This window comes from Alosa sapidissima, chromosome 8 (genome assembly GCF_018492685.1).
Source record: "Alosa sapidissima isolate fAloSap1 chromosome 8, fAloSap1.pri, whole genome shotgun sequence".
Classification (NCBI taxonomy): Eukaryota; Metazoa; Chordata; class Actinopteri; order Clupeiformes; family Clupeidae; genus Alosa; species Alosa sapidissima.
In genome coordinates, this window is record NC_055964.1 from 5,079,167 (window position 1) to 5,102,265 (window position 23,099).

The 23,099-nt window shown below is 41.2% G+C and overlaps 1 protein-coding gene across 1 annotated transcript; it reads right to left on the minus strand.

Moving 5' to 3' along the window:
- Nucleotides 1-1,795: 1,795 nt before the first annotated feature.
- Nucleotides 1,796-22,509, minus strand: si:dkey-13n15.2 (protein transport protein Sec24C). Its single transcript, XM_042101952.1, has 21 exons — nucleotides 22,245-22,509; nucleotides 21,691-22,016; nucleotides 20,740-20,810; nucleotides 20,322-20,390; nucleotides 19,204-19,315; nucleotides 17,380-17,507; nucleotides 16,781-16,916; nucleotides 16,255-16,361; nucleotides 15,654-15,766; nucleotides 15,302-15,493; nucleotides 14,703-14,799; nucleotides 12,110-12,214; nucleotides 11,583-11,750; nucleotides 11,388-11,484; nucleotides 10,981-11,129; nucleotides 4,489-4,627; nucleotides 4,148-4,269; nucleotides 3,397-3,576; nucleotides 2,814-3,002; nucleotides 2,628-2,717; nucleotides 1,796-2,303 (listed from the first exon to the last, which is right to left on the minus strand). The coding sequence occupies exons 1-21, from the start codon at nucleotides 22,286-22,288 to the stop codon at nucleotides 2,163-2,165; spliced, it is 2,775 nt and encodes a 924-aa protein (XP_041957886.1). The 5' UTR covers nucleotides 22,289-22,509; the 3' UTR covers nucleotides 1,796-2,162.
- Between the last annotated feature and the right edge of the window lie 590 nt (nucleotides 22,510-23,099).

Consider the following 23,099-nt stretch of genomic DNA (forward strand, 5'->3'; position numbering starts at 1 on the left):
ACATGAATCAGCCTAATTTGCACGAACATTAACAGACACCAGCTCTTCAATTTGACAGATTAAAATCTAGTCAACTAAAGCAGACATCCGTATACCGGACATATGGCTAATTTGCGTCATAGGCTGTAGATAGTTTTAATTGTAGATGCACTCTTTAAAGTTAATAGCAGCCTCCTCACATTCCTTATTATTTCGGATTTAAAACGCTCAACAGTGCATTATATTAGCCTACGATTTAAATGGACATTTTAAACACTTTCCTCTCGTTTTCCACCTCGCAAACTCTACTAGGCTAGCATGGGTTTTCCCATGCTGCCTTACGCGTGCGATTTTATCCACCCTCTCATCGTTCGTGCTCGTCAGTGTGCACCAGACTGCACCAGACATGGACTGTGTCTCAAATCGCGTACTTCTGCACTTACAATAACTAATTTGAGTGCATGAGGGTGTTCACACTGAAAATCCCAACGACATGAAGGGCGCTGCAAGTTCCCGGGTGGTGCACTCATAACGGTCAAAAAGCTGAGTGTGCAACACTGGACACTTTTCGCCCTTAACGGACGCCATCTTGGCCAAATAGCGGAAGGGGAGGGATCGTATTTCAAATTCGTGGTAATCGCGGTTGAGAAAGCTGAAGCAGCAGCAGTGGAAAACAGACTTTACAGAGGTACAAGCAAGTTATAACATAAACGATTCATGTTTTGACACAGTATGACCATGACACTGTCGAATTGAGGACGCCAATAAAGTTATATTAAAATGTTGCGATCGTCATTTCCATGAAGTGCACGGAGTTAGTGTTTGATATGAGACAATACTATTCTGTTAAAATTTGCGCACTCCGCCAGTAAGCACACAGTGCACACACTACACGAAAGTGTACTCACGTGGGGGGGGGGGGGGTCAGTGTTTGTACCGGATCAGTTTGTACCGAAAGCCTATGCATGCCAGAATGCAGCTGCTGCCTGCCTGCAGCCTAGGCCTACTTCCAAAACTCCAAAGCTGCTTGCTGTCGGATTCGGTTCCGAGGACACAAGTTGTCAATTGTGTATCAACAACACTCAATAACAGTTTATGTGATGTGTTAATCGATTAAATTCAGCTAGTTCTGGAGTAGGTTATTCAACTAGCCCGCTTGCTTGCGAGACTCAGGCTGCGCAGTCGGCACCCGCTTTATTTGGGTTTTGGGTTGCCAGGTTTTAGCCTATGACAAAATGGTTGAAATTGAAACTAAGTGATTGTGTATGTGTAGGGTGTTTTTCATACAAAATCTGGCAACCTGGGAGATGTCAGACTAACAGAAAAAATGAATGGATCAATGATTTTAAAATTAAGTCTGATGGCCATGCAAATTACGGTAGTTTTCCGGGAGAAATAACAAAAACGGGAGGGTGCTGGGAGATGACCTTGAAATACTGCAAATACTGGGAGAAACCCGGGAAAAACGGGAGTGTTGACAGGTATGGTACACCAGTACAGACTCTGTGATTGACAGTCAGATCTCACACAGCCCTGCTCTGATTGGACCAGAAGAACCGGGAGCTGTGGATTTTTGCAAAACAAGTAACAGGCTCTAGGTGGAGGTAGAAGTGCAGTTTTTTTTCCCAAAACTGGCTGATTTATGTTGTTCTGTTGGAGAGCTTGGAAAGCGTGTCGGTTTCAGTGAATATGATCAATAAAATCTTGCCAACTGCAACTTTAACTTCTGCACAGCACTGTACACCACTCATGTACATCAGTTATTTTTAAACCAATTTATATTTCAGTGAATAAAAACTCTTTGTAATCCATGCAGTATGACTTGAATGGAGCATTTATTAACAGTACAAACTGAGGGAAGCAAATCCAGTGTTTACAGTGTGCAACTTCAGCTGTACATTTCAACAAAATCAGAAGAGGCAATAAATACAAATATAAAATAAAACAAGTAGCAAGTCAAAGGGTGAACAAGACACTTCTGAAACTATGTACAATCATTGACATACATACTCTTAACTACTTCTTGGCAAGAATCCCATTAAAACCTATGTTATTGCTTACAATATTCACATGCATTCACAAGGATACAAAGAACTGGGTACATACTGTATTCCACATTACAGTGATTTACACAATGAAGAGTCACAGTCTGTGTCTTCACTCAGAGAGATGTAGAGACTGTGTCATACCAGGAGACGCAGGGAGTTGATGTGGAGGTGGTAGAGGAAGTCTGCGTACGAGGCTCCGCCGTTGGGGCTCTTGTCCTCGACGAGGAGACGCTGTATGGTGTCCTCACAGCTATCACCCTGCTTAACCACCTTCAGCTGAGGGCAGGTAAATAGATAGATAAATAAATAACCCAGAAATAAACAATATCACCTGTTCAGTGGCAGTATTTAGTGCAACAAAATGGCAAATTATATTTTAGAAGACAAAAGATACTTGTCTCAAAGCTAAAGCCACTATTTGTTTTTCAATAGGGATCATGTCCTCAATGGCAGCATAAACAGTGCATGTCTATCATCTGTTGTCACCACTAGCCTCTTCTACAAACTGAATTTTGGAATATTAAAACCCCCTCATAACTTTGTTTCTGACGTGCCTCCCACAATAATTCATCACACTATATAAACTTCATCCAGCCTTACCGATGCAGTGAAGGGTGAGTTTAACTGTAGAGTTTCTATTAGAGTCCTCACATGGACTGACAGGGGGGTATCCAGTATAGGCATTTTTATCTGCCAAAAAACACAGAAGAAACATATTTAGTATTTTTTCAATGAGTGACTTGTGACTACAGAGCAGTGAGGATGGTGCTTAGCATTCTGCCTCACCTCCCCTGACGTGACTGAGGAGAAGCAAGAGTTGCTGAAGAGCTCCATCAGGGCTTGCCTGGAGACCCCATGGCCCATCCAGAGCACCAGGGCTGAGGGGGAGTAGGCCAGGTACAGACCACTGGGGTCAAGGCTGGAGGCACTGCAGCGCACCACCTCTCCCACATGGGGGCGCTCATCACCCACACACTGAAACACAGTTTAAGTAGCACGTTTTGATCCCTTTTATGGTAATAAACACTTTTCTCTAGAGGAGAATAATAATAATAATAATAATAATAATAATAATAATAATAATAATAATAATTGTGCAATACTGTGACAGGCTTTTTTATTTTTTATTTGAGTCATCTACTTTTTCTGTGCAGGCAGTACAGCATGTACATTATCTACCCATTACATACATGTAGGCTACAGTGTCACTTGGAACCTGGGAAATCAGTAGTATTATAGCATGGAGCATTGCACAAATGCAAGTATCTACATATTTTGTTTCAAAGAGAAGACAAATGAGAGGGAAGTCATGAAATCCATACATTTCTGTCTATGAAAGCAACTTTTTAACCTTAGCATGCCAACTCACCAGAGGGAGAACACAGGGGTAGAAGTGGGAGACTGTGGTCTTGGTGTCCATGGAGAGAATGCGGCTGCGCAGCAGAAGACGCTGATGGACTGAGCTGCGTATGCCAGGCAACACCACCTCGCTCTTCCTCAGGCTGTTTACATACACCGGCAGAACCTTCAGGAACGCAGGCAGGACAAGCTACAGGAGAATAAGTTTCATACAGTAATGTGTTTACAAAGCCTCTTAAAGGTGCTATGTGGCAGTTGTTTTTATCTAAATTTGATCAAAAATTACTTAGAACTAGCAACAGAATGTGAAGAAACAACCTTTGATGTCATATCAAAAATGCCTATCCTCTGTGTTGTCCAAATATCCACTGAAGTTAGCACGCAAACCAGCTAGTATCGGACCAGCTCTCTTCATATCGTTATATTTCTTTCCACCACATATAGTGTTGTACTAAATACTGTACAATGTAAATTACAGACTGAAGACAGTAAAATCGCTTAAAGTGAAATTAATAATCTTTAGGTTTTTGTACTTGATGTACTTGATGTAGGGGTGGTGGTAGTGTAGTGGAACCTGAACAGTTGGAACCTGAAGTCCACTTACACATAAAATACAACCTTTCTTAACACAATTCTTAAAATTCTTTCTCACAATCTTACTTTTCTTATATTCTTATCTTATATTTAATTTGGGTCTGTGTCAATAAGTTTAGCATACCAAGTAAATAGGATCAGTTGCTTGCACTCTCTGTCCCATTTACCTGTCCTGAGGACACTGGGGTGGAGCTGCAGTGTTTGCGGTAGCAGGCCAGTAACTCAGTCACCTCAGCCTGCAGTTCCTCCCGTAGGCACTGTAGAGGGCGCTCTACCACTGCACAGTACACTGAGTGGCGTGGAGCGGGGAAAAGATGAAGATAACATTTTATACCATGTGAAGTTAAAGCAAGGAAAAATGTTTGAGCCTGAACTTATCAAAAAACAACCCCAGATTTCCAGCACGGTGCCCCTCCAAAAATGTTTAACCCTGCTGTAGTCCAGAATCTAGACTTCAGATCATTCTGTTAAATCATCCTGTATGATATCAAACGAGAGGTGAACTCACTCTTCTTGCAGTAGAAGGTGAGAACCGTCTCGGCCTGGCTGTTTCGGAAACTCTCCAGGAGGGAGGCTGAGCAACGCAGACTCAGGCTGTGGACTCTGGTTCTCTTCTCCCCGTGAGGATCCGTGTAAGACAGGACAACCTGAAGCAGGCAGATCAGTCATGATCAGGCATTTTAACATCAAGGACACCTAAGGAACGTCTACTAAGATATCACAATCAAGACTTTCCATCTGTGATTCCTCGTTGGTGGAATATTTTGCCTATTGTTCAGATTTCATTTTACCTAACATCTAACTAATTCATTCTCTTCACATTTGTGGTTTGAATGTTTTTAAATGTATTTGACCTAACTTTAAACTGTTAATTTTTTAATGCTAATACAATGTTTATTGCTATTGTTGTATTGTCACTTTTGAAATTAACATTAACATAAACATAAACAAAGGGGCATGCCATATCACTTTAACCATCTCAGACCTCTTCTTTTTTTTTTTTGGAACTTCTTTTTATTTTCATTCATAAATTGCAGTCATACATTACATTAAATCCACAGCACAGGTCAAAACACAGCAAGTATATCCACAGGTATAAATGTCTTTGAGGTATTCTCAGTCTCTTGGTTGCTGGTCTTGCTTATGATTGATTTCCAGTCAGTTTCAGCAGTAGTTGAGTCAACTCACAACATACAAATACTCCACAAATGGCAATATTTCACACCAATTCACAAATTCAAACCAATATTCTAAGAGGTTAGTTCTATATAAGAAAACAAAAAAAGAATGAAATACAATAAAATAACTGTGCAGAATATAAAAAGCAAAAGGGATAGAAATGGTGGTCATTACTATATTAAATGAAAATGTAGGACAATTCTTGTCCATTTCCAAATAAAAGCCTCTGTTTTTAAATGTAAGAATGCGGTCAGATTCTCTATGTTATAAACCTCTTGGATTCGATCTTTCCATTGTGCAATTGTTGGAGGCTGTGGCTGCAACCACGAGGCTGTAATAACCTTATTAGCAATCAGGAGAAGTGTTCGTAATAGATCTGTGTCATCATTTTCTTCAAGATCATCTGGTAATACCCCTAGTACAAAATATGATGGTTCTAGAGGCAAGTCTATTAGTAAGCATTTCTTGATTTCTTTTTGTACATTTTGCCAGTAACCTGAGAGAATCGGGCAATCCCAAAAAATGTGTGTATGGTCCCCCACCATACCGCATCCCCTCCAACATTGCCATGAGGCATTGCTCCATTTTGATGTTATTTGTGGGGTCCTGAAGTACCTCATTCTCATCTTCCATCCAAACTCTCTCCAGTTGGGGCTACTGGTTAATTTATGTCCACGTTCGCAAGTATTTACCCATTGTTCATCAGAAATTATGACATTCATTTCTAATTCCCATTTTTCTTTGATATCCATACTATTATCTTTTAAATCTAATTGCAATATATTATAGATATGTGATATGAACTTGGTTTTTATTGTGCCTTGAATAGTAGCAATAAAGAAGTGTTCTAATTTAGATGTTGGGTTACAAAGGCTTTCCCATTCTTCATGTTTATGTAAGTAATGTCGTATTTGTAAATATCTAAAGAAATCCTGTTGCGGCAGTTCAAATTTGTGTCTTAGATCTTCAAATGATCTTACAGTGTGTCCGTCAAACAGCTGATCCAAAAGAACTAAACCCGCCTTCTCCCATCTTTTAAAGCACCCATCAAGACCTGCTGGCACAAAGTCCACATTGCTTGCAATCCTTACAGCCCTGGATATGGTCATAGGAAGATGTAATTTTTTCCTCACAGTAGACCATATTCTAAGAGTGTTTTTAATCCATATATTATCTATCTTCCCTTTCCCCCATTGATTCTGACGTAGGAGTGGGACTGAATCTAGTGGGGTATTAGGACAGTCACCTTGCTCCATGTCTACCCATATTGTGTCCGTGTCTCTTGACAGCCAAGCAGCCATGGATCTAATCTGGGCTGCCCAGTAGTACTTTCTTAGGTTCGGGAGATTAAGCCCTCCATCAGCTTTTGAACATAATAGCCTCTTAAATTTGAGTCTGGGTGGTTTACTTTGCCATATAAACCTTGATAACCATTTATCTATTGTGTTGAAGGTGGAAGTGGAGACGTATATTGGTAGTGACTGAAAAAGAAAGAGTAGTCTGGGTAAAATGTTCATTCGTATTGTCTCTATTCGCCCTATAAGAGAGAGTGGTATGATTTCCCATCTTGAAAGATCGTCTTTTATTTGGCTCATCAGTTTACCATAGTTAAGTTTAAACAGATTAGTTACATCTGTTGTTAATATAATACCCAAGTATCTAAAGCTTTGGGAACAACGGCAGTTAAGTTTACCTGATAATTGCGTTGGCCAGCTTCCATTTAACATCATCGCCTCTGATTTTGACTGATTTACCTGATATCCAGAGAGTTGTCCATATTTTTTTAATGTATCCATTAGAGAAGGAATGGAAGTGATTGGGTCGCTAATATAGGCCAATAGATCGTCTGCATAGAGTGACATCTTATGCTCTTTCTTATTCATGTCACTAATGCCTTTTATATCTACATTTTGACGTATAGATGCTGCCAGTGGTTCAATATTTATAGCAAAAAGCAGCGGGCTGAGGCAATCACCTTGCCTCACCCCTCTCTGTATGCCAAAAAACTCTGAGCAGCAACCATTGACCCTCACTCGTGCCTTAGGATTTTTATAAATTACTCTTATCCAGTCTACAAATTGTGAGTGGAATCCCATCACAGACAAAGTTTTGTATAGAAAATTTAAATTTACAGTATCAAAAGCATTTCGAGCGTCAAAACTAATTAACAAAGAAGTCTTTTTTTGTTTTTTAGCACAGGTAATAATATTTAGTGTTCTTCTGATGTTATTCGCTCCCTGTCTTTTGGGTATAAACCCTGTTTGGTCCACATTAATTAGCTCTGTAATGTGCTTTTGAATTCTATGCGTTAAAATACTGGTCAGTAGTTTCTGATCATTACAAATCAAACTAATTGGCCTATATCCCTCACATTGTGTTGGATCCTTTCCTTCTTTATGAATCACTGATATTATTGCCTGTGACCATGTTTCGGGGGGGTTGTCTTCAGATAGAGAGTATCTGAACACCTTTGTTAGTATTGGAATAAGATCATCGACAAAGCATTTGTAGAATTCCCCTGACAGTCCATCCACACCTGGTGATTTATTGCTTTTCAGTCTTTTAATTGCATCTCTTATTTCCGTGTCAGTGATTGCTGATATCATTTGCTCTGAAGCTTCTTCTGACAATGAGGGGATATCTAGGCTAGCAAGAAAGGTCACAATATCGTCTAATGCTGAGCTTGGTTTCATCTCATTATATAAGTTTTTATAGAATGATGCAAAGGCATTGGCTACATCTTTAGGGTGGGATACTGTTTTCCCTGCAGTAGGATGGTTAACCTTTGAAACAGTGCGGTCTGCCTGGGCTTTACGAAGCCAGAAAGCTAGAAGGCGGCTAGCTCTATTCCCTGATTCATAGTATTTTTGTTTGGAGAATCTTAATGCTCCTTCTGCTTTATAAGACAAGAGCTTATCTAATGACTTTCTTGCCTCTTTCAGTTCAGATAAGATGCCACTTGAACCTGTATTTCTGTGTTGTATTTCCAGCTGTTTTATTTTATTTTCTAGTTTTAATTGCTCTTCCTGTCGTTGTCTCTTTAATCTTGATGATATTTGAATAAATTTCCCTCTTATGACAGCTTTCGCCCCTTCCCACAAAACAGAGGGATTAACCTCACCATTGTCATTTATTTCAAAGTATTCTTTTAGGTGATGTTTTATTTCTTTTACTATCTCGGCATTATTCAGTAATGATACATTAAGTCGCCAATATTTGAAATAGGAATGAGCAGCAAAATTTATTTTCAATATCACAGGAGCATGATCGCTCAAGGTTATTGGTTCTATATGACAATCTATGACTCTATATAAGTCCTGTTGAGGTAGGCAGAAAAAGTCAATCCTGGAGTAACTATTATGAACAGAGGAGAAGAAACTGAAATCTTTCCCTTTTGGGTTTTTGGCCCTCCATGGGTCCTTTAGTCCTAGTTCTGAAAACATATTATTCAGAGTCTGTGTTTTTTTGTTCTTCACCTCCTTGTCAGCTGGTGTCTTGTCTAATTTCCCATTTTGGACAGCATTAAAATCCCCACCTATTATCAGCAATCCCCTGGTGTTATCTGCAACAATATTGGAAATTTCCCTGAAAAAAGCATTGTCATACTCATTGGGGGCATATACATTCAGAATGGATATATCAGCACCTCCCATTTTTCCAATTACCATAACATATCTCCCCATTTTATCCTTTACCACTTTCTCAGTACAAAATGGCAGATTTTTACTTATCAGGATGGCCACACCTCTCTTTTTGCCATTTGAAGCACTATACACCAAGTTCACCCATTCTCTTCTTAATTTTGTATGTTCACTCTCTGTTAAGTGTGTTTCTTGCAGTAACGCAATGGAACATTGCATCTTTTTCATTTGAGACATAATTTTTTTCCTTTTGATAGGATGATTCAACCCATGGACATTGTAGGTCACCAAAGTTATTTTATCCATTTGGATAAATAAAGCACTTCAATTTGAACAATAAAGACATTTTCCCAAATATAAACCTGTATCTGTAAGACGTATGCTGCAGGACTGCATGGTAAGAAATTACAATCATCTCAAACTTGAAAATTTAACAAAAAATTATAAGAAATCTGACTTCCAAACACATGTCAGAATTCACCAACATAAAATCAGTCACAACAAAAAAGGAGAGTTGTGGCAGTCTCTCCAAAAACGTACACCTAGTGTAATTGCAAATAGGCATCAAATTGCCTTTGCTAAAGCCTCCCAGAAAAGTGAGAAAAAAAAAAAAAACGTGGGAGGGAAAGGGGGTGAGGAAAAGGCCTAAGTTGCCTCTCTAAGTAGCTCTTCACTCAAGGAGAACATTGAACTCACCTAAATATTCAACATCTCGTCAAAACTCTTTTCTTCAATATGCCATAACGTTTCACTACTCACAGTTCACATTTATATGATGGTAGTGTTTATTCATTGGTCACTCGCAGAAAACTCTTCAGGTCCGCACTCGTCATTGATGGGGGGTTCGCCTGCTTTCTCGTCTTGTTTTTCGTGGATGCTTGCGCCCAGCTGTTTCTTAGAAGTTCTGCCTGAAGCTTTTCCCGTTCCTCAACGTGAATATGGATACCCAGTTCAGCCAGTACTGTTGAGGCGTCGGCAAGGGTCGGGAAGGTCTTTACTCCGGAATCCAAGTGAATTTTCAATTTCGCAGGATAGGGCGACTGTGCTTTTATATTCTTCTCCTTCAGCTGCTTAATCACGTCTCTGACGTCTTTGCGCTTTTTCTGCACCTCAGCTGTATAATCCTGGTCGAAGAATATCTTGTATCCATTGTGTGTCACCCCACCTTTGTGCTTCCATGCTTCTTGGATGATCATTTCCTTGACTCGATAGTCCAGGAACCTGATGATGATGGATCTCGGGGGGCTATCTGGGTCAGTAGGTTTCTGGGTCAGGGATCGGTGAGCCCTCTCCATATTCAGCTCGAATTCTTCCGATAAAAACAGTGAGCTGCGGATGACAGTTGATATGAAACCGACCATGTCGTTCTTTTCCTCGCCCTCCTGTATGCCGTAGACTCGAAGATTATTCCGTCTTGCCCTTGATTCTAAGTCCTCACATTTAGCTGTAAGATTGGCCTCTCGGTGTAGTAGGTAGCAGAGGGCTCGTTGGTGTCTTTGTGTTGCATCTTCCGTATCACAAAGTCTCTGCTCAGCGTCTGTCATACGGCCCTCCAATTTGGTTGTTCTTTCCGTCACTTCTTTCAATGCGGATTCAACTCTTGCCAAGGCAGCTTTAGTCTCCTTAGAGGCCTCAGCATGCTCTCTTCTCAATGCGCGTAGCTCCTCCACCACACTCGCCATGTTGTCTCCATCTAAGTTTGAGCCGTCCTGGGTTTGTTTGACAGTCTTCGTTTTTTTCTGTTGTTTTTCTGCGTCTTTTCGAGTGCCAGACATCACATTTACTTCTTGTGAGCAGTATAACTGATATTTCTTAAAAAATAAAGAGATTGGCAATTTATTTCAAAGTTCTCCTCTGGAGCAAAAGATTAGGCTGCCGTCTCCACCATGGCGCCACCGGAAGTCTCAGACCTCTTCAACAGAAATTGAATAGACATTCTTTCAATATTGGGCTGGACACACATTTAAGCTTGTTGAGCTGAAGAGCACCTTCAGTGGGAAGCTACTCTCTCCCAAATGTCTATCTGAGACACAGAAGGTCATTCCTTCCAATGGCCATCAAACTATATAACTCCTTACCTCTTTGCCACAGTGATGAAGTGTTTCTTATTCTTATTCTTATTCTTAACGTGGTGACATGTAAATTAGCTTAAGAGCCACACCAAACTGCAGCCATCTGACCTGTATGGCTACGCCTTGTGCCTCACTGAGTGGTCGGCTGTGGGTGAACTCCAGGGCCAGTGCCGTGTTCCAGTCGAGGGCAGCCATGGCAACGAGCCCTGGACAACCACTGGGGATGAATGAGCCATAGCAACCGGACACACTGAGCTCTGAGATAAAAGAAAACACATCACACAAATCTCACTGATTGATGCTTCAATTAACATGTAAGGGTCGAAGTGCTAGCAAGTTGTAAAAGAAACAATAAGTGGTAAATTGACATCATTGAGTGCCCTGTGTTTGTTTACTATGTGAATGACATTAGAAACTGTTTTTTTCATTTACATATAAAATCTATTTTTTTTAATTATAGCTTAATACACTTTACCAGTATTTTTGAGTACTACCCAGTTTTCCATGCTACCTACCTTTGCTGGTGAAGACTCTAAGCTGGGCCTTGTATGCCGTGACTGTCTCTACTATCCTATTCAGATCACAGTTTAGTTGCTCCTTCTCCAGTTTCGACTTTAAAAAAACACACAAACCACACTTGTTTCAGTGACATACAGAATAAACGTTGGATCCTCTTGAACTTAGTTGTAATCTGACACACAGCCTCTTACCTGTAAACTATTGTAGTAGTACAGTCCACCACCTGTCAAGTGGGGGATGTCCCCTGGCCAAGCCCCTCCCACATCCTGCTGAGCGAACAGGAAAAGATGCACGCTGCAGCCTTGACTGACACATGCCTTGGCCAATGAAACGGCAGAATCAGATGACTGGAAAAGTGACTGAAAAATCAGGTGAAGACAAAATGGAGAGAAAGATAAATGTGAGAAAGTAAGCAATCAGTAGAGAGTAAGATAATACTATTCAATTTTAATATTCAATTGTAGGTTATTCACTTATACAGTGCCACTGTCAATGGAAATCTACTAGTCTATAAAACAGAGCAGGTATAGAGTGTAGTATAGTAGAGGAGAGGACAGGAGATGAGAGGAGAGGACAGAAGATGAGAGGAGAGCAGAGGAGATAAGTTAAGATGAGAGGAGAAAAGAAAAGAGGAGCAGAGGAGATGAGAGGAAAGGAGCGCAGAGGAGAACGGAGACGACCTACTTCCCCAGAGGATGCGTGTGTGTGCTGTTACTACCTTTGGTTTGCTGGAGTTGAAGAAGCCAGAGGAGGCGGGTCTGCTGAGACTCTCGCAGAGGGGAGACGAGTGGAACACCAGCAGCTTCCCAGGACAGCCCACTGCCTGTGGAAGACAGGCACAAACAACACTCACTGTTTCTGAATGGACAACAGAGCTGATCTGAGAGCATTACACGTCTTTCCAGGCACTTGCACATCTTTGTAGAACTTTGGTCCTTGAAGTTACAATGACGATCACATTTACATTTCCTTATTTAAGCAACCCTGGTTTTTTTTAACCAAAAGAACTTAGGGGAAAGATGTACTAACACATTTGCGCCCACTTGAGGCATAATTTCTTCGCAACGTTCACGTAAAAACACACCGTGGTACAAACAGGCTGCACTTAAACTACAGAGTGCCCGTCGCAGGAGCAGAGAATGGCAAGCTGCGCTTTTCTGTGTCATATATATGCATTTATTACATTACATTACATTACATTACATTACATTTGGCTGACGCTTTTTAACCAAAGCGACTAACAACATGGTAAACAGTAAGTTTTTAGAACAATTCTCACAATTTTAGGACAGTTTAAAAAAAAACATTAGAGTACAGTAAGAATAAGTGCGTCGGTGAGTGCTGTTTTTAACAGTTACTTGTCAGTTTAAAACGGCTGGTGAGTGCTAGGATCAGTAAGACTTGTTGTAAGTGTTGCTATGAGAGTAGATGTTCTCTAAAGAGCTGGGTCTTCATGGGAAGGTCAGGGGAAAAGTCTGAGTTTCGCGTAAAAGGATGGGAGGAGAAGCGTAAAATGTGCCTAATTATGTATTCCCCTGTATGTACAAAAACTGCCAGTGAAAGCACACATCTGTTTTGCGGTGAAATATTTCCTCCTTTTAAAAGCAGATGCATTCAAATTGTGGTTAAATGCGTCAGTAAGAGAAATGTTCAAAGACAACAGAATCAATATTCAGAGCACCAGTTTTGCTTCTTTGTACTATGACAGAAGTAACCTTCACTTTTGCTGGCCTTTGTAATGTCTAATTTTCACTTTTTACATCATTCACTTAAACTTTCCTACTGTACCTGCTAGATTTGGCTATTACTGTAAACGTGCAAAAGTAGTTAGAGTATTTTCTTAAAGGAAAATTCCGGTATTTAGCACTTTAAAGCAACACCAAAGAGTTTTTTGTACCTTAAAATAATGTTTCCAAAATCGTTTCAGTGGTTCATCAATTTGTAACAGGGTGAACGGCACTTCTGCATTCGCTTCGCAGCCCTCTATCGGCTATAACCGCACTATGTAAGTTTGCCAGATCGGGTAGCGGATCTGTAGTTCGATGGAATGAGACATAAGAAACTACAAATTTGACTTGCGTTTGATGTCGCAATGCATCGTACTTTCATAAATCATGCAACATATTCTACCTTGTCTGTGGACATTGTTATTTGCAAAGCCGGTGCTGGATAAACAAATAGCGTGCGTGCGACAGAGGGAAAGTTCTTTGGTGTTGCTTTAAGTCCCTTTTCTGGTTTGTTTTGGATGAACTAGAGTTGTGGACACCGAAATTTTGACGATTGGTCCTGTCTCGACTTTTCTGACTCGTTTTGAATCGCCTTTACTGCTTCAGAGTGGCTGCAACAGGCACAAACATGTCCTAAAAGAACCCTCACCGAGTGGTTAGTGGTGTTCGTTGATTATTAAAATTAAATATATCGGCGCAATGTATGATTTCCAGCCGTCTTATTTGCTATTGTGGAACTATTTTTTCAGACACCTCACAACCGTGTATAAACTTCCGCTCAATATTTGAGCCTGAAGCATAGACGGTGGCGCAGTAATATCAACGTGCAATGAGTCTTCCAACAGAAATCAATGGGATTTTACAAAATGCCAAATAAAACAAGACAGAAACTGTATTTCGCTATGCTACTTGTTTTGGAACATCAACGAACACCACTAACCACTCGGTGAGTTGTACAGTTTTGGAAATGAACGTTAAGGGTTGTTTTAGGACATGTTTGTGCATGCCTGTTGCAGCCACTCTGAAGTAGTCAAAGGCGATTCAAAACGAGTCAGAAAAGTCGAGACAGGACCAATCGTCAAAATTTCGGTGTCCACCACTCTAGTTCATCCAAAACAAACCAGAAAAGGGACTCAGTGCTAAATACTGGAATTTTCCTTTAAGTGGAGTAGAATACTGCTCTGCATTATCTCTGTGCTTGTTGACATCTTCTTATCATGTATTGTATTATTTCATGGCCGCCAAACATTTAATTCCCTTTTGATGTCACCAGTTGACTCTGTTGAACTGTGCTTATGATTGAATAATGCTGTCAGATGTGGGCAGCGCAAATTGTAGTAGAGTTCGGAGAAAGGCGCTGATTACCCGATGAGCTACAGGTATGATAAATAGCATATAAAATGAAGATGCACAGCGTGTGCTTTCTGCGGTTTGGCCATGGCGCTGATAACGCTGCGTTCACAAATGTATGTAAATCAGGCTATAATACAGGTATACACTTGATCACCATGTATGGTTCCTCAGTATTGAGCCCATAACCCTGCAGAGTTACAGAAACACAGGCAAGACAATTTTCTGACCCACCTGCAGGATCTTGAGTCCCATGGAGACGACAGTATCGTGAGGTAAGGAGGCAGAACCCTGGGACTCTGAGGTAAATAAAGGGATCTGCTGCAGCACGCTAGACAGGAAAAAAACAGAGAAACACCCACTGAGTGAACATGTTATTTATCATTCTTATATATAAAAAATGTGTGTATATATATATATATATATATATATATATATATATATATATATATATATATATATATAAACATCACAACAACAGTGTCCTTGAAGGAGCTATGAGGCAATAATAACTTCAGGGGATATCTGGGCGTTTAGTGACAAACCTGGGTAAATTAACTCAGGGTACAACAAGAACCCTATGGCATTGTTTTGTGAGGAGAATGAAGCCATATAGCTCTTCTATTAGGAGGTTTACCCCTGACTCTGAGTTAACTTACCCAGGTTTGTCACTAAACCACATACTTAGAATAGCCCACTGGACATCACACAGCATAGGAACCGCCTGTTTCTTCAAATTTGGTTGGTCATTTCTGGATACTTTACAGTAAACAAAAGAAAATCCACAAAGCACCTTTAAGGTGCGGGCAAATTGTCTGCCTCTAGGCGCAGACCTCTGAATGATGTGTTTACACTCGCTGAGGGGAACCAGAAGGCCTTCGGTCAGAGGGAGCTCCAGCTCATCCGTCTCAGTGACGACCAGCATGTGTGGGCGGGACAAGCTTGCACTCAGGTTGTAGAGGTGAACTCTGTGGTCGTAGGTGAGCAGTCCCACACGCAGGGCACACTGCTCTGTGTCTTCCTCCCTTAAAAATAAACAAACAACACAGTTGAGTCAAATACATGCCTTGGAAGTGTGAGTAGGACTTTAGGTCGTGTTTACGTGTATGTGTATATGTGTATGTGTATGTGTATGTGTATGTGTATGTGTATCTGTCTGTCTGTCTGTATGTAAGTGTAGCATACCTATACACAGTGTCCAGGAGTGTGTGCAGTTGCTGGCATATTGACTCTAACTGGCCGACTGTCAGGGAAGTGTCCGACACATCCACAGCCAGGAGAAGACTGGCCGCTTCCTCCTGCATAAAGTCAAACATAACTGTGAATCTGTGATTAGCTAATATAAGTGTAACACAAAAAAGACAAACATTATCCATCATACACACAGCATACTGTAGGCAATAGATTAGTATACTTTAATTGATACTGTTACAGTAGTAAAGATAATAGAAATATTGTCATATTCTTACATCTGCTTTAACATATCATATTATGTCATATCATCTTCTTAGTTTTAAACTCATCTACAAAAAGTTTGCGTAAAATGGCGGCACACATGGGTACTTCAGGTCCATCAGCTGTATTTAATGTTGGTTTTCATTCTCATGCACTTTATATTACAGTATGTGTACGACTTTTATGTTGTTTCTTCTTGTCAGTCACACCAAGGACCTGAGGACAAGCAATTTTGTCCCACTTTTTGCATGGATGAGATGACAACAAAGAGAGCGTGAACTTGAACATGCTTATGTGAACACTCAAATCTATGCCGTGCTTAATTCCTGACCTTATTTCGTTCAAGTATTTCATAGGAGCCCAAACTCAACTCTGGTCTCTTGTCTGCATCTGCCCTGCGGCTGTGGCAGTCTGTGGGCTGGTAGAGCTGCCAGGCCACTGGAAAGAGCACAGTGGAGGGTTTGTTAGAAAAGCAACAGCACGCTAACCATGAGAGGGCATTCATAAGGGCCAGACATAAACTAAAGCTCAGGAAGAGGGCCCAACTACTGTCCAACTACTTTCAACATAGTGGTTAATACCCTACTAAGTGAAGTCACAGCATAAAATGAAAAGAAGTGAACCTGAACCTGTCATTTCCATATAATGTCTATCACGTATAGTGCACTAAAGTCAGAGAGTGTTTAGGTAAAGTCACAGCACTAAAGTCAGAGAGTGTTTAGGGATTGTGGTGGGTTGCAAATATAAAAAGGCATATCAACCAAGGTCTACACATTGTCAATGATACATAGTAGGTGTACAGGAAAGGCCTTTGTGGTTAAAAAATGGGAACACGATAGTATGACCCTTCCCCTCACCTTCATTGTATTTGCCACAGAAGGGGCAGTGGAACCGCTGCCCGCAGTCTTGCCAGGTCATGGAAGGGCACATGTAGGCACCACACTCCACACAGCCTCTCAGGCACTCGCCCTCGTCACAAACGGGCACGGGGCGCTGTGAAACACAGAACAAAACACACACATACACACACACACACACACACAGAGAGAGAGAGTGAGACACACGCGCACACACATACATGCAAGCACACACTTATGCATGCACACAAACACACACACACACACACACACACACACACACACACACACACACACAAAAAGTTTAATTACATTGCTGAAATGTAACATACAACAATGAACACAAAGTTATTTTAGCATAAGTCCATGCTATTTCGTAATACTTATGTATTACAATATCATATAGCTATAATACATTATATAATTATATATTGTAATAATATACCCAATCTTAGCCAAGAACTTCTGTTTTTTTAAATGAGGATGAGGATAGCACACTGAAATATCAACAGAAGGATGCCTATGAAAGAGAGAGAGAGAGATAGAGAGAAAGAGAGAGAGAGAGAGTGAGAGAGAGCATGTATTGGCTTTAGACTGACCTCTGCTTTGTGCTGCTTAGCCAGAGGAGCCAAGATGGCGCCCAGGGGCAGGTGGCTTTGCTGGGCAGACTGGGCCTCAGAGGGGAAACTATATGTGGTACAGCGGATGAACCGAGGGCTGGCATTACCTGGAGGATGGCAAAGGGAAGCAGGCAGGCTGTCACTAAACAGTGTTGGACTTTACTTTCTTACTCACCCAGGTGCATGCTGTTATAATCCTGTTCATGTTATGGCTAAACAGCTGCTGTAAGTAATATTTGTTTTTCTTACTAACTTCTGCTAGACTTCAGAGTCTCCAATCAGTGTGCTGTTTCTATACAAAACTGGCTGGCAGGGATTCTCGGCTCTGTGGAAATTCCCTAAATTTGTAATATGCTAATATGATATTATTGTGAAATATCTCTGTGGTTAATTTCAATTGCCTAAAGGTTCATCCTCTGTAATGAAACTGGTGTTGCAGCAAACCACAGTTTTCCTTTTCTTCATCTTTCTTTCCGAGGATGGTTTGTAGTGACAGATTGAATTGATTTATCGTATAATAGAGATATTAACTACACATGGTCAATGACAACTGGTCAGGGGGACGTTTCTACAAAAGTTAGCAACGGCGTTGCTCAACCACCATGGTACGACGCAACTTGCGACCAAACAACGAAACTGTTACACCTGTTTCCAGAAAGCATCGTACCTGTGTCGCAATTCACTACCTCCGACGTTCGAACACCGTAGTTCCAACAAAGTTGTTGATGATGCAGTGATACATATCATTGGTGGAAACAGTGGCAACGTGTAATACCCCACCCCCTAGAAATTTTCTGTCACGGCCTATGTCGACATTTTTCTAATCTAAACCGAGTAATTAATGCTGGCATTGTCATTGCCATCAGCCAAAACCTAAACCTATTGCAAGCATATAAAACAGTTAACTTAAGCCGACCAATATGAGTCATTACTTATGTTAAATATCTATGTTGGAAAAAAGATATAGCCTGGACGAATTTCTGGGTATCGCACACTTTATCAATTGTCTCGTGGCTGAACGGCAGCGCGTCGGTCGGAGTTCGCATCCTATCTCTGCTTTTCACCTCTGAGTAAGAGTAGGCCTACGAGACACAGCAATAGGTTTTGACCATACATACATATTTAGTTACTCTACATCAAGAGACCAAGACATCAGTAAAAAACAACAGAATCTACGTGTCACACTAGTTCACCTGCAGGTAGCGAGAAGCAAGAGGACAATCTCACATCATAAGAAAATCAAACCTACAACGCTGGGATAACAAGTCACCTGCTTTAGCCACTACACCATTTATCACTGTGCTGATCTAAAGAGTCTGTGAAGATTATAATTACTAGCCTATCAAAAAGCAAGGCAATACTCGAATTAACATAAATGAACGAGCCAAGTAGAGCCAGTCTCTTAATCAAAATTAAGCTACAGGATAGATCAATCATTAAGTCAAGAGATAAACATCCACTTCGTCACACCAACCGGACCACCGCACCTCCGGACACCAACTGGAACTATCAAGGAACGACACAAGTGCGACTGCCCAGGGGCAGTAGTTCAAACGACCAAACTTTGAGTCCTTGTTTGTGATTGAGAGTTCGAACTTCCTTTTCTAGAAACACCAAATCCAAGAACGATGGAGCGAACTACCAAGGTTGCGACGCAAGTTAGCAAACAACGCTTTCTAGAAACGAGCCCCTGGATGTGAAAAGCAGGTTTCATACGGCTCACCCAGATGTTTTGGGGGTTTCTGGGGGAGCAGTATGAAACCTGCTGGCGGGCAGCAACTGATCCCCAGCCTAAAGGTTCACCTTTGTCCTCTATAATGCAGTCAGTGGTTGACAGAGGGGGAAGACTTGATGGTGGTTCAGACACAAACGTCTTCCCCTTCCACTCCACCTGGTCCTCCTGCAACACCTGGACCTGCTCAAAAAACACAGGGCTTAAAGCAGAGAAGAGTCCTGGACCTGCTTAAACAGACACAGGACTCAAAGCAGAAACAATCTCTGTGCCTGAAGCTATCAGAAGCTATCTTACTTTTAATTTTTAAATGGCTTGGTCCGTGAAATCCTGAAACCCTGAAATCTGGCACAGTGCCTGAGAAGTTAAAGCTGTGCAGACATAAATAGGGATGGTGGTGTATGAAGGTACAATAATGAATACATTTAAATATGAGGATTTCTGGCACACTTCCCATTGCCAACTATCACCAAAAGACATGACGTTAGCATGCTGGCAACTCTTTTATCAGTGTCAATCGTGCTGTTGGTGGTGTTTGCCAGGTATTTGCAGGACTTTTCAAGAGTTAGATTGCTAATTTTTGACCAAAATTCCTTACTGCTTCTATAACATTAATTTAGCCATCAATATATTTTTGGTAGATTTGAGTTCTCTTCAGTGTCTACTGTTTTTCATGAGACATTTTAACATGAACATGAGGCCTCTAGGTCTTTCCCATTTCATCACCTGTCATCACCTGCCTACTCCCACTGTTTCAAAATCCTACCCACTACGCTCTTCTTTCTTATGATGCAATTTATCCAGTTACACATTCAGCTAATATATTTGCATACACTTACATCACTTTCAGGGGCTTTTTGAGGGATTGAAAATGAAAAGAAACATCAATCATTTCATAAAAGTCAGGACATAGTTGTTGTGTTGGCTGACACAAATGGAAATAAAATGAAAGGTTATTACTTATTCCTTCCCTATTAGTGATTATTTGCATTTTTTATTTAATTATTTGCTTTTTCCAAAGGACAAAATGCAGAACCTGTGTCCCAAATAAAAGTGTTGAATTTTTTTAAAAACAATCCTACATTGAACAGTGAAAAACCTACTGTATGAAAACAAACATTTAAAAAAGATCTGCTGTGCACAGCCTTCTTTATTTTAGAGCTAAATAAGTGAAACACAGAGAACTCACAGCACTGGGAAGAAGCTGAGGGTCCAGACCATACCGAGACTCTGAGCTTGGACTCGACAGCTTACTCCCCTGAATTAGGAAAAGAAGGAAGAGAGACGCAGTGAGATCCCAAACATTCTTCAGCAATACAACAGAGAAACATTCAACAGAGAAAGAAAGAAAACACGAAAGAAAGAAAGAAAGAAAGAAAGAAAGAAAGAAAGAAAGAAAGACATTGGCCTATAAGACTACCACATTCTCTCATATATTTTACCCTACTGAAATCGCTCTCACATAATTCTATAATCATCAATATCATCAATCTAATATGCACAAAAAATGCTAGTAACACAATAAGCCTTTTTGCAGTAATAGTTTAGAATGCAATGTGCAATATATAATACATAGACAGCCATGTGTACTGTAATATTTGCCTTACAGGTTGTGTGCCTTTCTCTGAGGGTGACTGGGCTTTGCATGTTGTATCAGCAGCAGGCCTCAACAAAGCACCTGCGAAACAAAGCACATTTCATTTGAAATCCAGATCATTCTTTGAGTCCTGTCTAGGAAGAAGTTAGCCTAGAAATCTAGACGCGCCCCTAGCTGCCAGGGCTAGTCTAGCAACTCTCCGTTGGCTTGTGAGCTCCAGAAATCGAAACTTAATCAGGCCTTTGAAATCGTGTATAGAGTCGTTTGGTGGGCTTAACATAATGATTGATGGCAGAGTTGCAACGGTTTGGCTTGAATTCCCTGCTACTTGAAAACAAATATCCTATTGCGTCCTATTGCGTGCAGAGGGAATTTGAAAGACAACTGATTATCCCGCCCCTCGGACTGAGCACTGCCAACGATGAGTGCCCAGACCCTACATTTTAATGTGGGTCTGGCTCGCCAGGCTAGGAAGAAGTATTACTGCTGCAAAATATTTCATTTTGACTATACCCATCCCCACACTGGCAAATGTAATAGTTTGGTTTGAGGAAGTCATCATATAAATTAGATAACCTAGCTACCCCTTTCTAGCTACCCCTTTCTGCATGACATTCTGATCACTAAACCACCTGAGAAACCAGCTCCTAGATCTTGCATCTAGAACATTTCACCACTATCACAATCACAACTGTAAGACAATAAAGCACATGTTTTCTCACTCCCATGTTCCATTAACGATTCACACAATTAGTTCAAACCCTATAGCACACTGTCACATACAGTAGCCTAGGCCTACTTGTATTAGCCACATTGTGTGTAAACCACAGGTCAGTGTTTTGTGCAAATAAAAATTAAATGGTGTCACTACGTATAGCTATATAATCAATGTATTTCGGTAGGTGGGAAATCATGGTATATTCATTCACAATTGTACTGATTAGCCTACAGTTCTACCTACCATTCTGGTCCTGATAGTTAGTGTTCCAGTGGCTCGGTCTCTCCAGACCCCCAGAGCCTGTTGGTTGGAGTCTAGGTGGTGGTCCAGGCTGACCCACTGGTGGAGGATGAGGGGCTGGATGTGGAGCTGCAGGTCCAGCCTGACAGGTACTCGTCTGGCACTGGTATGGTGTCTGGAAGGTGTTTGAGAATCCTGCGGGGGAGTTAAGCTGTGGTGGTGTTGTTGCTGAGGGGGCCCAACCATAATAACAACCCCACAACCCCTCTTGGCCATAGGTGGGACTGGAAGCAGGGACATCCATCTTCCCCTGAGATCTCAGAGGTAGGCTATGTCGAACATAATATATTATAATCTAATCACACGTAAGAGCTGTCGCTGTCGCTTGACTGTTCATGCATGGAGGTGGGTGTTCCTCCAAATGCAACGATACAGGCTTCAGAGGATGATGCTAATGTGTTTCGTTAAAACTGAACACCGAACAAACACTTTCACAGTTAACTGACAGATGCAGAAGACACACATGACGGAAATATTTGTGGTCTGCCTTTCGTTACCTTAATCGACAGGGTAAAATCTGCCTGACACAAGATATCAGCATATTTCATAGGAACCAAGGTTCCGTTATTCTTCGCGCTGTCACCGATCCTATAGCCTGCCTACATAGTGCATATTAGGCCTATAAGATATGACCTATTAAGAAGTTATTTTAAAAAAACAATGGCACGTTTGTAAATATGACATTTGCAACCTATGGAGAAGACGGGTTTAGGTTTTCCAGCTGGGAGAACGTCTACCATAGTAAAATCAAAGATTGTTAAGGCGGAGCAAGATACTTCGTCGTAGTTCATGTCTATGGGCGCGAAATGGGGATCGAATCCTGTCTGCATAAAGAGGCGTGTCGATGACGTATTGACGAGCGTACATTGCAACCGGCCAACAGCAGCTGCATAAATAACCGGCGCACACCTGATATAAGGTTGATTTTCTCCAGACTGGAATGCTCAAAAATGCTAAAAATGTACCTGAAATGTTCAGAAGGGTTTGAGGATCATGAAAACGTGCCCGAAATTCACATTCCTAACTCTATAGAACCAAGACCTTAGCATATGTGGTGAAATTCTGAGCTATGCCCATAGACTTCAATGGAGCAGTCGCTGCCTCTGCTCTGCATAAAGGGGGATTTTGACCCCCCCTCGTGCGATCCGGGTTCCCGGAAGTGGCTCCTGATGAAACATCTTGCTCCGCCTTAACAATCTTTGGTAAAATACCACTTATCTGGCATTGGCTGACTCCCGTGTGTCTGCGCATGTCACGCAAATTGTGACGTCCGCATTCCTTGTCAGGAATAAATATCCCAAGTAGCCATATAGCCCTCGCCCACAAAGTGAGCTGTTTTTTTGCGATGTTGT